This window comes from Heteronotia binoei, chromosome 6, assembly GCF_032191835.1.
Source record: "Heteronotia binoei isolate CCM8104 ecotype False Entrance Well chromosome 6, APGP_CSIRO_Hbin_v1, whole genome shotgun sequence".
Lineage (NCBI taxonomy): Eukaryota > Metazoa > Chordata > Lepidosauria > Squamata > Gekkonidae > Heteronotia > Heteronotia binoei.
The window spans coordinates 34356391-34372639 of NC_083228.1; the positions used below are offsets into that span (position 1 = coordinate 34356391).

General features: G+C 40.5%; 1 protein-coding gene across 3 annotated transcripts in view; it reads left to right on the forward strand.

Annotated features, from left to right (window-relative positions):
- The window catches only part of PCDH15 (protocadherin related 15), a 475582-nt gene that overhangs the window by 411870 nt on the left and 47463 nt on the right, over nt 1-16249 (forward strand). For all 3 annotated transcript variants that reach the window (XM_060241241.1, XM_060241242.1, XM_060241243.1), the window contains exons 27-28: nt 5161-5376; nt 8822-8910. In XM_060241241.1, coding sequence (XP_060097224.1) covers nt 5161-5376; nt 8822-8910 — 305 coding nt within the window. The remainder of the gene's footprint in view (nt 1-5160; nt 5377-8821; nt 8911-16249) is intronic.

A 16249-nucleotide genomic window follows, 5' to 3' on the forward strand; every position in this document is an offset into this window, starting at 1 on the left:
AAAGGTAGTCCCTGCGCAAGCACTAGTCGTTACTGACTCCGGGGTGAAGTGCATCACATCATGACATTTTCACAGCAGACTTTTAGCTACTAAGAAAAAAAATCAAGCCTCAAGAATAACTTTCTTCAGAAGTACTGGACAAAAAGTAAAATTTGGAATTGGGGTAAAAAATTAACCTTAATTGAAAACATCAAACCCCACAGAAATGTAAATAGGGTCAAATTGAGCCCACCAATTTTTAAAACATAAGACACTGTTGGGAATCTGTAAAACAGTTTATTTGAAGAAAGCAATAATTTTAACTGTTAATATGGAAACTTATGGTAATAGTGCATTGTGGAAACACAGGAAATGAAAGAGTAGATTGTCTTGCAATGGGGTATAGAATGACCCCATTTCCAGAATTGCAATACCGTTCACTTTGAGCTTTGATTTAGCACAGCAAAGGGAAACAATCAGATGGCTAGAGATCATCTGAAGTTCCAGGCTGAATGGCTCCTTCAGGTTTGAAAAATGTGAGGTATGAAAGCCTGCAGACATTTCTTGGCTTATCTTGCAATGGAGCATAGAATACCCCATTTCCAAAATTGCAATAGTTCAATATGAGTTTTTCTTTGTGGCAAAAAGACATAAAGGAAACTTTGACATAGCACAAAGACCTGCTCCTATTATATACTCCTACTATATACTCTTACCTGCTCCTACTATATACTCAACAATGCAGGTTGCAAACACTGGTTTCCATTGGGGTCATTTCAACCACCAATTCAAAAGTTGTGTAAAACCTCAAAGTCAACAAATTTCAATAGATTTAAATTATAAGAGAAAATCTAGTTTTCACTGCTTGCTCTACCTTCCTATAAAATTGAGATAATGTGATGGTCCATCTATTTATACATGGGAACAGTGCTAAAATCATCCCCCCCCCCAATATTTATTGGGGTAACACAGCCCCAATTAAGATTGTACATAGTACTTTCACTTTCAAGCCAATCTATTGGGAGTTAGAATGACCACATTTTTCCTTTTGATAAAATTCAAACTTAAAAAAAGAAAAGCAGTGGAGAGAGAAGAGAGGGACTTGGGAGCATTGCAGATTTTATTATTATGCAGGCTTTGAAACTAGCAATAATTTACAAAGAAAATACTTGAAAATTAAACTTACCTTATTCACAAAAACTGTTTTCTCATTAGGAGTCAAAAAAGGTCACATTTACAATTTGTTTGCAATTTAAAGCACTTAGTATTTCAAGAATATTGTTATCTGTACAATTGGTGACATTCAGCATGGTCACTAGCCAGAGCTGCTGTTGACATAAGCTCACAATTTGGGATATGTCCCATAGTCATTGTGAACATCTATCTTTTGAAATCTGTATAGATACCACTTTTGTCCCTGGCCCAGTCAGTCAATAGAATTCAACAGAATTCATCATTTTGGCACATGCTCACAGTTTACAGGGTTGAACCATAGTTGGCAAAAGTGTATGGCAAAAGTAGGTGGCAAAAGCCTGCCTGTATTTTGCAATCTGACCAAGGACATAGTTTTCACAGTACTGTTTGAAATCAATATATTAAGAGATTGAGACTATTATATCAACACCAGCTATTGTTCAGGTGCTTGCTGACATCTGCTTGTGTTTCAGTTGGCGAAAATACTACACAGCTGGTTGAACATATGGATTGGGCCTCAGTCTCAAAACTATTAGTAGGGTTTTGGATACACTGCTAGAAGAAAAAATATGCAAACACATTTTCCCCCTTCTCTGATAGAATCCTAAACCATTTCTGGTTTCCCAGGTCATCAGCCCAATGATTAGTTACTGATTGATTGCATGTTTACACAAACTGGGGCTAATATATTGGTTTTTTATTCTTTGGAACACTTCATTTAGCAATGCCTATCTTCAGTGAATTTCGTTAACCTAACAGCAATAGCCATAATCTCAGATTCCACTTTAAGGGCAATTTTCATCAGTTCAGTATATATAGTAGTAGATGATCTCATATTTTCCTGGACTTTAATGGACCTAGAAAGGTATAACTCTGTTTAAGTTTGAACTGCAGCTCTAAGAAAAGACAGTACTTTGGGCCTAGGTAGCTCTAAGAAAAGATCGTACTTTCAGCTCTGGGTACAATTCAGAGAACCATGTGCAGAGGATCTTCCATTTGATATCTATGAAGACTGAGGTCTCCATGTTGTGTAACAAATGGGAGCTGCAAGTTCTCCTCAATTCCTGCATTTGTCATGCTCAGTTTGGATCAGGACCAATGGCAGCCATAGAGAAAGGGTTTCAGTCTTCCATTTATTTTGTTTTGATGAACTGAAACAGTTCCCAATTAACATGCATGTTTCCCCAACAGGTCAAACAGAAAGCACCGTTGGGCCATTTCAGGATAGAAAAATGATGTGGATGAGAAGGCTGAAGCCCCTTCTACATGTGTGCTGTTGTCCCAGTCTAAACAGAGCATAGAGCATGCAGAATTGGGGTGAACCCACAGCTTATGTCTGATGGTTACACATCAGCATTAGGGATGGGCACTAACTGAAAATTCCCATTCAGGTTCACAGTTCAGGCAGATCTCAAATGGAACTGGGGGAGGGGCGGTTCCCAAATAGTTTGGGTCCCTGAAAGGGAAGAGTTAACACATCTTTCCTCCACTTTGAAGCAGGAGGAAGCAAAATGAACAGGTTTAATGGCTTGCAGCAATTAGATGGGAAGCACCCCATTGTTAGATTTAAATGGCTGTAAGGCATTAAACTCATCTGCTTCACTCCTTCCTGCTTGGAAATGGGAGGAGCAAAATGGAGCACCTGACCACTGTTATGCTAAAGTGCCTGGAAGCCATTTAAACCTAACAGCTGATGGGTGGACCCACCCTACTGTTAGGCTAAAATGACTGGCAGCCGTTTCAGTGCTCCATTTTGCTCCCCCCTTCCAAGTTGGGGTGGGGGAAAATGGTGAGTCTAATGGCTCACGGCCATTTAAACCTAACAGTGAGGTGGGTTTGCCTGTCCACTGTTAGGCTGAAATGGCAGCCATTTCAGCACTGTTTCACTCCCCCTACTTTCAAGAGAGGGAAGCAAAACTGACAGGTTTGATGGCTTACTGCCATTTAAACCTAATAGCTGCTGGGCAGACCTGACCTGCGGTTAGGCTGAAATGGCTACTAACCATTTCAGTGCTCTGTTCCACTCCTGGCTGCTTGCAAGCAGGGGGGAAGCGTAACAGGTGGGTTTAATGGCTCACAGCCATTTCATCCTAACTGTGGGGTGGGTCTGAACAACTGAACCAGACAAAAGTCCAGGAAATGTTTGAGAAAGGTGCTTTCCATGAACATCAGTTTGGGAACTCTGAACTGAGGTAAGTTCATAACAAATGTTGGCTTGTTAACTGGTTCATACCCATCCCTGTGAGCCATTAAACCCACCTTTTACGCTCCCCCCCCCCGCTTGGAAGCAGCCAGGAGTGGACATAGTCCACATATGGTGGACATAGGAGGGGAGGAGGCCAAGCAGTGTCTACCCTGAAGCCCATCAAAACCTGAAACTGGCCCTGCCCCAGACTCAGTGTGTATCCTTCATAATGTGTATCAGCTAGTGAGATTCAGTACCCAATATAGACAAAGAATATCCCTTTTGTGGAACAAGAAAGTAATTCTGGACTCTAGCTCATGTTTTATGAGATTATCTGATCTCCATTCTACATTTATAAACAAATTTCAAACGTGCCTCAGACTGAGTATAAATTTACACCCACAGAGATTAAATTGTGCCTAATTATGATGGGATTGAGTTTTGTTTGAGTACTAAGGATATAAATATTGCTCGCCATTCATTCATACCAGAATTGTGCAAACATCTGCACAGTTGTATCAGCCATATAAAAGAAAATATATATTGCTATTAGGATTAACTCTGACTCTGGCTTTTCTCCGACAGGCATATCACAACCCTTGAGGTCTCATATATCTTCCTTTAATGAAGTGACAAAAAATATTTGCCTTCATGACAAATCTCAGGGATAATAAGCATCCTCCCTTTGTGTTAAAAGAGACCTTTAGATGCTGCCTCATTTGCAGAGCGCTGGCCCTCTCTGGTGGTCTTGAGACAGTAGAGCATGATGTTATTTATTGAAGCTTGACAGACTTTGAATACATGAGAACAACAAATTAATAAAAAAAATTGAAATGGTTGATGGTTCTCTTGACAGCTGTCTTTGGGGGACGGGGGAGGGATTAGGTGCCTGGTCCTTAATTAAGTGCCAGCCTGTTTTCCAAACATTCCACGATCAATATATAATGTACACATACAAACACATCCAATATTACAGGCAGAAAGTAGTAAAGGCCTAAAATGACTACTGTTGAAGGTTAAAGCAGAAAGTGCCAAAGCAGGATTGCAGCTGAACATCAAGAAGACAAAAGCAATGACTACTGAAGAATTACACAACTTTAAGGCTGATACATTGAACTTGGCTCCATCATCAACCCAAAAAGAGGAAGACCCGACATGAGATGGATTGTCTCAATATAGGAAGCCACAGCCTTCAGTTTGCAAGACCATAGCAAGGCTGTTAACAATAGAGCATTTTAGAGGTCATTAATGCATAGGGTTGCCATAAGTCAGAAGTGACTTGACAGCACTTAACACACATAATGTGTAATATAAGCTATTAAAATAATGTTTATGTAATCTATAGGAGACAAAAACATTTCTAATATTTTTTTTTGGGGGGGGAGGATTCTTCATAATAGTCTGTCCATGATCTAGCCACTTTGATGCCCCATTAATTTCAATGGGAGGGATTTAGACATACATTTAACTCCTAAATTGAAATCAATGAAACTTAACAAAACTTAACTGGCTGGGTCATGCTCCAAAGAAAGCTTGCTGTGAATGTGCCCAGTATTTCTGTCGCTTCTCCATTTTAAACCATGTGCTTTTAAGGTAGCTTTTAATCAAAATTGGCATTGTATACCTACACAGTGTTTTCCACTTGATGCTGTCTTTGAAGTTCTATTTTCCTTTGGAAAATGTTCCACCACTAAAATTAATTTCAGAAGTTACAAATGCAGTCTTCAGGGGAATTTGCTGAAGGTGAATTCTTCTTGGTATAAATTTTTCCTTTCATGTTTTTGTTTTGTTTCACCCAATAGGCTACTGATAAAGACACTGGAAACTATAGCGCTATGCAGTATAGACTCATCATCCCACCAATCAAGGATGGCAAGGAAGGCTTTGTGATTGAGCCTTACACAGGGATCATCAAGACAGCCATGCTCTTCAAAAACATGAGACGGTCTTATTTCAAGTTTCAGGTCATTGCAACTGACAACTATGGGAAAGGGCTGAGCAACAAATCAGATGTGCTGGTAAGTACAAATGAAGAAGTACATTTTGAACCTGCCTCATTGCAAGGATGTGAGGGTGAGGGTTGTTTCTTTTTTTGTTTATGTTTCGGAAACTAGTATTTCACATGGTGCTTCTTGCAGTAATGTGTTAATGCATTAGATTGATTTTTTGATGCAGTTATTCTAGACTAGACCTATATATACATGAAATGGGAGAGGCAATGATCATACAGGAGAAAGGTACCAGCTGATCTTCCCTGGGAGCTTTCAAAGACAATTCTGCAGGCAGAGTAAGAACAGAAAGCCCAGCCGGAGTGTAGGGGCTATCACTTCAGTAGAAGTGCTTCTGTGTGCAATAGAACTGGTTGACTCAACCTCAGCAAACCTCACTTGCGTAATCTCCATTTCACTGACAAATGGGATCCAGTCTTGGAGTAAAGTGCTCTCACTTTCTCTTCCTTGGAATTGCACAGTGCATAAAGAGTATGTAAAAACATACATTAGCATCTATCCAGAGTAGAATTCCTATGTCCAGATCAACTTGAGGAAGGAACAAGTGCACCGCCTTCCATGAAGTGTGATTTATTTTTATTTATTTATTTATTTTATCAAATTTATATCCTGCTCTCCCCTAATGGGCTCTCATATAATCTCCAATCATTATGAGCTTTGCAGAAGACAGAAACGGCGAATATCTCTTGTGCTCTTTGTTCAAGGGGGCATTGCTTCACATTCTTGCCACTCTGCCAAGTTTTCTGCAGCCACTGGAGGAGTCAGAGAAAGAAAAGATTTTGTAGCCGTTATACATAATGACTAGTGAGTGCAGCCAACATTTGTAGATCCCTGGGCATTCAGCATTGTGGGTCAGAAGTTGTGCTGGCCTGCCGTAGGCACTTTGGGCTGAGAAGAATGTTTTCTGCAAGCAGCCTGATTAGGGATCAGTGTGGGACAATCACCAGGCTGGTGTTTTGGATGTGAAAGACCCACATTCAAATCCCAGCTCAGCCAAAAGTCCTTCATAGGTTTGAGGTCAATGACTATAAAAACTTTTGTGAAAGTTGGCAGCAATATAGTAATTAATAATTGGCATTGGTATTGTGCTGGTTTTCATTTCATTTTATTCATTTTATTCCGTAGGTTGGTAGTTTTTGATTGAGGCTTTGTAGAAACACGGAGCTGCTTGATTCCCAGCACCTCCATCTTGCACTCAGTGTTGTTTACGACGTAGGTCACAATCCAGTGCTTTACTGGACTCTGATACATACACACAGAGTCTGTCACTTTCACTTCTGTGAAGTCCGTAGAGGTTCAGTCATAGGCACTGTGGGTGTACAGAATATTTGCTAGAGAAAATACAAGAGAATGGGAAACTGCTGACGTGGGCATTGGAAACTGCATTTAAATTAAAGCCAGTGTATCATAACAGAAGTCTAACTACATTTTTTTTCTCTGGTATCAAATAATTATGGTTAGAAAATTTCTTGTGAATAATTTGGTTATGGTTTATCAGGAACAAAGGTCTAATAATAATAATAATATTTTATTTTTATCCCGCCCTCCCCACCTCAGCAGGCTCAGGGCGGCTGACAACATTTCATAAAAATATACAATAATAATCAAAACAGTTAAATTTAACAATATAAAACATTATAAAACATTGAACTTAACAATTTTAAAAAACAGTCAATACAATTGATACAGTTAATAACTTCATCTGCCAGTACTGATGGAAATTGACGCTAGTTCTGCTAGTACCAGCCGTGCGGTATAGATCTTTAAACTGCATTTGGCGGATCCTTGATTTACGGTCCTCTCTAGCAGTCCGAATGTGCAAGTCCTAAAAGGGAGGTCTTGCAGGCCCTGCAGAACTGGTCAAGGTTCCGCAGGGCCCGCACCTCCTCAGGGAGTTGGTTCCAAAGGGCGGCGGCCGCTATTGAGAAGGCCCGTGCTCTGGTCTTTTGATATCTAATCTCTCTCGGCCCAGGGATAGTCATTAGATTTTTCCCGGTTGACCTCAGTGCTCTCTGGGGTTCATATGGGGAAAGACGGTCCCTCAGGTAGGCGGGTCCTCGGCCATATAAGGCTTTAAAGGTAATGACCAACACTCTGTACTGGACCCGGTATATGATCGGCAGCCAATGCAGTTCACGCAGCCCCGGCTGTATATGTTCCCATTTCGGGAGTCCCAACAACAGCCTGGCCGCTGCGTTCTGCACTAGCTGCAGTTTCCGAGTCCGGCACAGAGGTAGCCCCAAGTAGAGGGCGTTACAATAGTCCAATCTTGAGGTGACCGTTGCATGGATCACTGTTGCGAGGTCCCGGCGCTCAAGGAAAGGGGCCAGCTGCCTCGGCCGCTTCTGATGGAAGAATGCTGACTTGGCAGTGGCTGCTATCTGGGCCTCCATCGATAATGAAGGCTCCAGTAAAACACCCAGTCTGAGATAGTCGGCAGATTCCTAAGATTTCTAAATACTACATGCTGCATCTATATGGATGCATTTCAACCTTCTATCTACCTTCTACCTTCTCCTGTGACTACACAGCATCTGTCCCTTACTCCAAGGGTGTTAAACATGCAGCCTGAATGGCGAATTAGACCCCTGGAAGACTCCTATCAGGCCTGCAAGCAATTCACTGTCATCTGCTTCCTTCTCCCTCTTGCTTCCTTCTGTATCACAACTTGCTTTGCCAGGCTTGCTCAATCACACAGAAGCTACAGAGAGAGGAAGTGGGGAAAGGAGCGCTAGCTTTGCCAGGTTCTCTCAATTGCACAGCAGAGCTACTGAGCCAAGCCTCTCTTCCTTCTGTTGGTTGATGAGGTGGATTAGGCTGAGTCTGTGTGTTTTTCTGTGTCCTTTATAAAGTTTATATCTCCCCTACCTGGCATTACATTTTATAACACACATGGCCCAGCCCGACATGGTGAAGATCCGTCCCTCATAACAAATGAGTTTGACTTCCCTGCCTTACTCTGTACTTGATGTAAATAGCATTCAAATATGATTTAAATCAAATTAAAACATATTGTTTTAATTGAACTCAGAAATAGGGATTAAGAAACTCCTGTAGTGAAATAAATGGATATAAAAAAAGGTTTACTTTTGGCTGAATCATGCCCGCTGAATCATTATTTCCAAATGCAGGGAAGACATTTAAAAGGTGTGTAGTTCCTTCAAATGTGATTGCCAGAACTCCCTTCAGAGTTCATTTGTGTGTCACACCCTTGCTCCTGGCTCCACCCCCTCCCCAAAGTCTCCTGGCTCTGCCCCAGAGTCCCCAGATATTTCTTGAGTTGGACCTGGCAACCCTATGTACATGCATGGTGAGCAGATCCAGTCCTAATGCATTCAATAGCAACTGCCACTAGGGATTTGAGAACTTCATAAGAGATCAAAGTACTGTAGTTCTTATTCTTGAATAATATGTGTTTTGAAAGCTGAAGCAAATTTTGCTTTTCTGTTTCCAGGTCTCTGTCGTCAACCAGTTGGATATGCAGGTCATTGTCTCAAATGTTCCTCCTACGCTGGTGGAACAAAGCAAGGATCAACTGATAGGGTAATGAATGTATTCATTGTGTAAACCTCTCCTGTGCACATTCAAATCTAACAAATGTGGCTAGTTGTCAGAAGATATTTTCAGTTTAAGAATTTATTATTTTGTCTTGCTTTGAAATATTGATATGTATAATATTGATGTATTTGTCTATTTATTGATTGGTTGAAATATTTTGAGCCTACTTTTTGGATACCAAGTCCTCTATAATGGCTTCCAAAAACCATAAAATGAATTAAAATATCAAATAACCAAAATTCAATTTAAAAATCCATTTAAATTAATTGTTTCAATTTTTAAAAATGAGATAACAAAGTACTCTGAAATAAAGAGCAACATCAGTGTACAGATCAAAAGCCTTCTGGAACAACAAGACGTTAGCCATCTTTTTGAACCTTAATAGGAATCATAACATGTGAGCTTCATGAGTAAAGGAGTTCCACAGCCTCACTGCCATCTCCTATAAAGTGCCCATCACAGGAAGTGTAAGGAGATATATATATATATATTTAAGAATAGAAGAGACTGGCTGCTCTTGTTTGTGGATTTGGAATGTCAGGTGCTTGAGGTAACACTAGAGCCCCATCTTTTCCAATACAACAGCAATTAAAACATCTGTACAAAATAAGATCCAATCACTCATTAAAAAAAAACAACCCAATCCTGAAATAGTATGTTGTCTGAAAGGGCACCCCACCCTTGTGACTGATAGCATAGCTGTTCCAACCCTGGGAGGGGGCAGGGTTTATAGGGCATACAGCACATAATACGACGGTCTGAGCTTTAGCTCAAAGAGTTGATCATCTTCAAGAGATGTTTCCAGAATTGTGTCTGAGCTATGCCTATCACCCAGAATTTGGAAGAGAACCAAGTGAACCTTTATTTGAAGTAGACTCTCCCCAGCTTCACAAGATAAGCCACACTTTCCTGTCTTTCAAGCAAATAATCAATTTCATTTAAATAATAGTGCATATTACCTCAATGTTGTTGACTTTTTTGATGCTAGAGGTAGCATAAAAGGAATTACAATGTAGTACCCAATAATCATCATGAATTGTTAAAAGGGAAAGGATTCCTTTAATATTTTTCTTCCTTCATTTCCTATTACGGTATCACATCAGCAATAAAAGAGCATTTACAAAACTAAGCAACTTGCACACCCCATATTAAAATTGATCCCCAACGATTAATTAACTAAAGCTTTAGTTGATTAATTTACTGATTAAACAAATGGAAATTTGCAGTCCTGTTAAAAAAAGGACTAGGATTTCATGATTTATTTCTATGTCAGGAAGTGTTTTGCTCATTCTTCAGCAAAGCAACAAGAAATTAGAGGGAAATTACTTCAAGTTAATGTCTCTGATGAGATTAAGGAGACATATTGTTTAGCTTGTTTGCTATAGGAATATTGAAAGAGGAGATCGTTCCCCTTTTCATATTGATCTTTTAGGCAGACTGTATCCAGTTTTAGATGGCAACTAATTTGGATACCTTTCTGCTAGTATAATGGGATATGAGGATCATTTCGCGATAGAAATGGAAGTACATCCTCGCCCAAGAACCTCTTTTCACCACATAAATGCAAAAACAAATTTTGAGAAACACGCAAATACATTTCCTTTCCATTGTAATTTTGGACCTGGTTGACAGACCATACCAGGAGTAAGTGAATATCAAGGTAATCAGCAACTGGAAGCCGCAGCTTCTGATTCTCTGAAAAGGAGTATCAGTTGCCCCTGTTGCCATCCAAGAGGCAACAAAGAGATTTATTTTATTTTTAGTTTATATAGGCTGCAATTAGGCATAGTTTGATCCAGTCAGACCTGCCTTATGGCTTGGATGCGCAACAGAGGGATCAGAGAACAGGAAATCTAGTTTGAAGCCAGCTCAGCCCAAAAGGTCTGGACTTTCACAGGTATCAAAGATACACACAGTAAGAGGGACAGGATGCTGATGACTGGGGCATGACAGACAGATGTTGCTGTCTGTGCATTTTAAATCCAGAAGGGAGCAAACTGTATGTCTGATTGCACCCTATACTCCTACCTTTCTCCTCAATGGAGAGCCAAAGTAGCTTACATCATTCTCCTGTGTTCCATCACAACAACACTGTGAGGTTGGTTAGGCTGAGACAGTATGATTTGCCCAACGTCACTCAGTGAGCTTCTATGACTAACAGGATGCCAGTCTCTTTTGAGCTCACCTGTGACAGGCTATCCCAGAGTTAGGCAGAACCCTGCACACAACCTGTTTGCTCAGAATGCAGGGACCAAGCATCTGAGGTGAGCCAGTGAGCATTGTCAGCAATGGCAGGAGTGGTAGCATGGAAGCAGATGAGCATGATCTATGTCTGTCATCATTTTCCAGACCTGTAAAGTTGCCAGATAAGTCCAAAGTATGCCCCTGACGCTCTGACATCAGTTCTAGGACTCAGCCGTCTTTCAGTTCTTCTGGCTAAGTATATGTCATGTCTCCTTGCTCCTCCCCACTTTCCAGCAGCGGCATATTCATAGGTTGGCATTTGGGGGTGGGGTGCAGTACTTAGGCAAAAATGTTACCTGCCTCTTCCTTGGAATTGGCCTTCAATTAAGTAGATACATTGTTTTTCAAATGTGATATGTTTACATTATCTATCACATATCCCTTGAGTAGCTTAGCAATTGATTCCAAGGAGCTAAATATATAGCTATACACAGGGCTTTTGTGGCAGGAAAAAAAACCCAGTAGGAACTCATTTGCATATTAGGCCACATCCCTTGTCGCCAAGCCGGACAAAACTGCATTCCTATGAATTCCTGCTCCAAAAAAATCCCTACCTATACAAAAGTTAAGGTTACTAAATAAGAAGGGTTGTCTGGAGATTCAGAGCATTTCTGTGTGCTGTCCCAGTCCTAACACAACAAGTACAATATTAGTATGGGTAGCTGTGTCCACTTAATTGGTTTCTGGAAAAGGACTTTGAGGTGCCCGAGACAAAGTCTTAAAACTCCGTTGTCAATAAATAACACGAAACGTGCCCCAGTCAGTCTATGTATGTTGTGACTAGACTCTGCTGTGTGCACATAGTCCTGCCTGCTTCTTTTCAGTAACAGTAATATAACGTCCCTACCTGCTATTTATGAAACAATAATGTGGTAGCCCAGTTGTGAAGTGGGAAGGAAAGAAATACCCATGCTATTATGTGGATCTTTTAAAAATGTGAATCTAAACTTGACTTAACAAGGGCTGCAGTACAAGAGAGGGAGAGTCCGTTACCTCAAAAGATTTGTGTATGGGGTGAGTACTGCTCTGACAATTTATCAGTGCTGCTATCCTCCTCCATGTTTATTGCTCTTTTTTTGCTTGTGATGTAGAGTGGGAGGCTGGCATCTTCCAAAGACATAAAATAAAGGGGGGGGGGGGACTGAACATGTCGTAAATCTTTGTTAACAGTCAGAGAGGTCAGTAGTTGTTTGTGACTATCCCTTAGCCTGTCAGAAATCGAAATGCAGTGGCATTGAATGCATTTCCCCAGGGCAATGGTGATATCACATTATCCAAGGTATAAAGTATGGAGTTTTGGGTGCTCAAGATTTACAGCATCCTTTAACACCAGAAAACTTGAGCGATGATGTGTGGGTTATGGGCACAACAAATGAGCCATAGAAAGAGCCGTAGTCTCCAGAATGGCCCTTTTGAGAAAGATCCAAACTTGTATGCATACAGCAGTCTTTGCAGCATATTCTTAACTCTATTTAAGAACTTAGAACAGGACTGTTTATTGGGAAGGGGAATGTAAGGAGGAAGAGTTAAATCCAGTTCTCTGTACTGTTTTGAGTATCTTACCAAGACCACATGTGTACAGCCCCAGCTGCTAGATAGAGTTGGAGAAATATTGCTCGATTGTTTGAATTTGAAGTTCCTCACTCTGGCCAATTCTGTCCTGTACCAGGACAAGAGCCAAAAATGAGCTCTTTCAAATTCTCTCCACTCATATACAATGTGGCAAAGAAAGCTTAGCTCAGTTGGAGAGAAAAGTAAGCAGTGCAACATGTCCATCTTTTCTGACTGTTGAGTGTAGCTGGCAGAATTAAATTTCTGGTTACCACTGATGGCTTGGTGATCATGTTTGTGAAGTCGTCGATATGTTAGGGTCTTCATCTTGGCTATTTGGGCTTAATAAAATGAACCATGTTACACCAAAAACTTAACCATAGCTTTGACCTGCTGCATGTTTGCGCAGTGTGTAGATCTGTTATTCATTCATGTGTTCATGTCTGGGCATTCACAAACAAGACACGTTTGCCAGTTCTGGAATGGCCTTTTTTTTCCGCCATTGTGTCCCTAATATAAATTTGTTGGCAAAAATTGTGGATATATACCATTCTAACATTAGGAAATTAGATTTTGCTGTGACGTCTGTTGTTAGCTATGTTGCTGTATCCTACAATATTTCTCAGGGATTTACAATATCTATTTTCAAATAAAGAATTAATATCTTCAAATCCTTTCCTGCCAAATATATGCTCAGTCCTGATCCTCCCCTGGGATTCCAGCATCCTAGGCAGCATGGTGAAGATCTTGAGGCAAATCTCAATATACAGCATTAGGGCTTTGTTAGATCTATTACAGTAATCTCTCTGTAAATTTCAGTTTTCAGTGCTTAAAAAAAATTCTCTCTGTAATGAAACATTAATACTCACATTGGGTTTTGTGATTTCCTTTGAATGAATAAATTAATGGTAGTGGCTTTGTTGTAATGAGGGTCAGAACTGCCATGTAGATTGGTATCCCTCTGCCAGATTTCACACATTCACACTCCCAATATATAGTGAAACTTAATTCATAGAATGAGCTGGAAACATCTAGTTAACTTCCAGTCTGCTAAAACTAAGGACAGTGATTGTTTTAGTAGCCACACACACACACACACACACGTTTTCTTGACCTCCAGCTCTGCTTGCTTACACACTTGCCTGCCCTCTTTTCTCCTTTTTACCTATCACAGTTTCCCGAGAGCTGTTTCTCTTGTTATCTGCAGCTGCACAGACAATTCCTATGTTTTAAATTTTTTACCCGCTGTACTCATATTTCCCAATTTAGGATTTTTCTACAAGCCTGAGGTGTTCTCCAAGTTTGCCGGAAAATCTTATTGTAGTGTAAATTGCCCCAATCCACAGATTTAGGTATCCACCTCTAGGGGCATAGTTGGCTATTAGACATATAGATAAGATATGGGCTCAGGGAAAAAATCGACTGTTTTCAAAGCAATACTAGGGTTCATGTCTGATTCATATAGCAGTTGTGAAGTGGAAAACAGTACTTCTAAGCATGTACATAGTGTAAACCTTAACCTCACTTGTTATAGTCGTCAAAAATCAAGCAGGTCTCTAAAACATAACACCAAAATTAGCATAGAAGGAGACACACACACACACACACCCCAATTACAGTAGTAATGAAAGCTAACCACAACAGAGTCTGCAACGTTTTTTTTGTGAGCCCCATTTGTCATATCTATTTCCCAGTGGGCTCTATCTGTGGATACTTAAATCTGGAGATTAGGGCCATGAACAGACAAGGCACATTTTTGTATAAACCTGAGGGTAAAACCCAGGTTTGCAGAAAAGTATGAATTTTTAAAGGGTGCTTTAAAAAAACCTTTAAAATAATAGAAACAGCAACTGTAGCTTTGGGAAATAAATTCTCTCAATGGCTGTTGCTAGGCAACTAACAACTATCCTGTTAGCCTTCAGTCCTTTGTTTCTGCAGGGAAAGGTGTGGGGGAGGGACAGCAGGACCTTTTACGAGGCTGTTTTAGCCTCGGAGGGAGGTCTCATGAGGGCCAGGCTTGGCAGCAACCACTGAGCAACTTGCAACCAAGTGACTTCCATAACTCAACCAAGCCTGGCTACTTGCTTCTGTTCAACAGCAGCCATGACATGGAAACCAGTGTGGTGTAGACTAGAGTTGCAGACTAGGATCTGGGAGACCCACCTTAAAACTTCCACTCTGCCATGGAAGCTAACTGGGTGACCTTGGGCCAGTTACATATTCTCAGCCTAATCCACAGGGTCATTGTAAGGATCAAATGGAGAACATTATGTAAGCTACTTTGTGTCCTATTGTGGAGAAAGGTGAGGGGCAAATGAAACAAATAATAAATATATCTAAAAAGGGAGAGCAGATAAAAGATTGGTTGCTTGGTGGATGGGAAGGACAGAAGGAAGAAAGGAAAGGTGAGTTGTGGTTAACCTGGAAGAGGGAAAAAGGAAATAGCTTGGAAGGGAAATAAAAGCAAAAGTGAGGTAACCGCTGTGATTTCTTGCAAATTTCCTATTGCACAACTGGGCCTCACCCTGTGGCCAGCACCATGTAGAGTTTTCCCAAGATAAGGCTGACAAGGGGATGAAAGGGGGGGGATGAAGATGGAGTGGCAGGTAAAGGTAGCCTGGTTGATGGGTTGATGGGTGAGAAAGACTGAAAGAAGAAGGAAAATTAGAGAAGCTATAGGGACTTTCATAGAAACAAAAGAGGAAATAGTGGGGAAGGAGAAAATGACCCTGCTTTTAGATCCTCTACTTGTATGCCCCTAATTTTCTTTGACCACCCTACCCTAGTGCATTGCTTGCTCAAATACATGAATAAAATATATGAATATACCCTTAAAACTGAGCTGTCTTATATGACAATTCTGGGAATCAAAAACTGATAACCAAAACTTGTCTTGTCAAACCCTATTGCCCTGGAATATTCTCCATAAGGTGACCCTTACTTTAAATATTGTGTTTCATCCCTGAGAGTTGGAGTGGTTCTCTGAAAGGGTGGGCAAAATACCTGTGTCTCTATAGTGACCCCCCATGTTTGTTGTGTTAAGTGTAAAGGAGGAAGCTCAGGAAGAAGATAAACAACGTGTGACTTGCAAGCACAGTGGTTTTACTTCTGAAAGCTTCGTTTCTGACTTCAGAATGAGGGATTTTGATATAAAAACATAAGCAAAAGCAGCATGTGGAAAATGATCTCCTGGGAAGCACTGCCATGCAAAAGCAGTGCAAAACAAGTGGCAAAGTCTTCAGGGCAATTCAAGGGCAGCCAGTTGCTTAAGTTTATTCTAGTTCTCTGCTGGTGAATAAGGTGCCCTAGTCTGAAGGTTTATATTCTTAGCGATGATAGAAAATAGCTAAACACTGTTTGGTTAATCTGCCAAGTAAGTTAGCTCAACAACATGTTGTCTTCAGAGACAACTTTTGAAATATATATGTTTTAAAAAAAACAACTATGATGCTTAAATTCAAAAACAGATGCCTTCTTTGTCAGGTATGTTGCAAATAGTGTATCTGGTTGGCAGAATACTCAGGGCTTT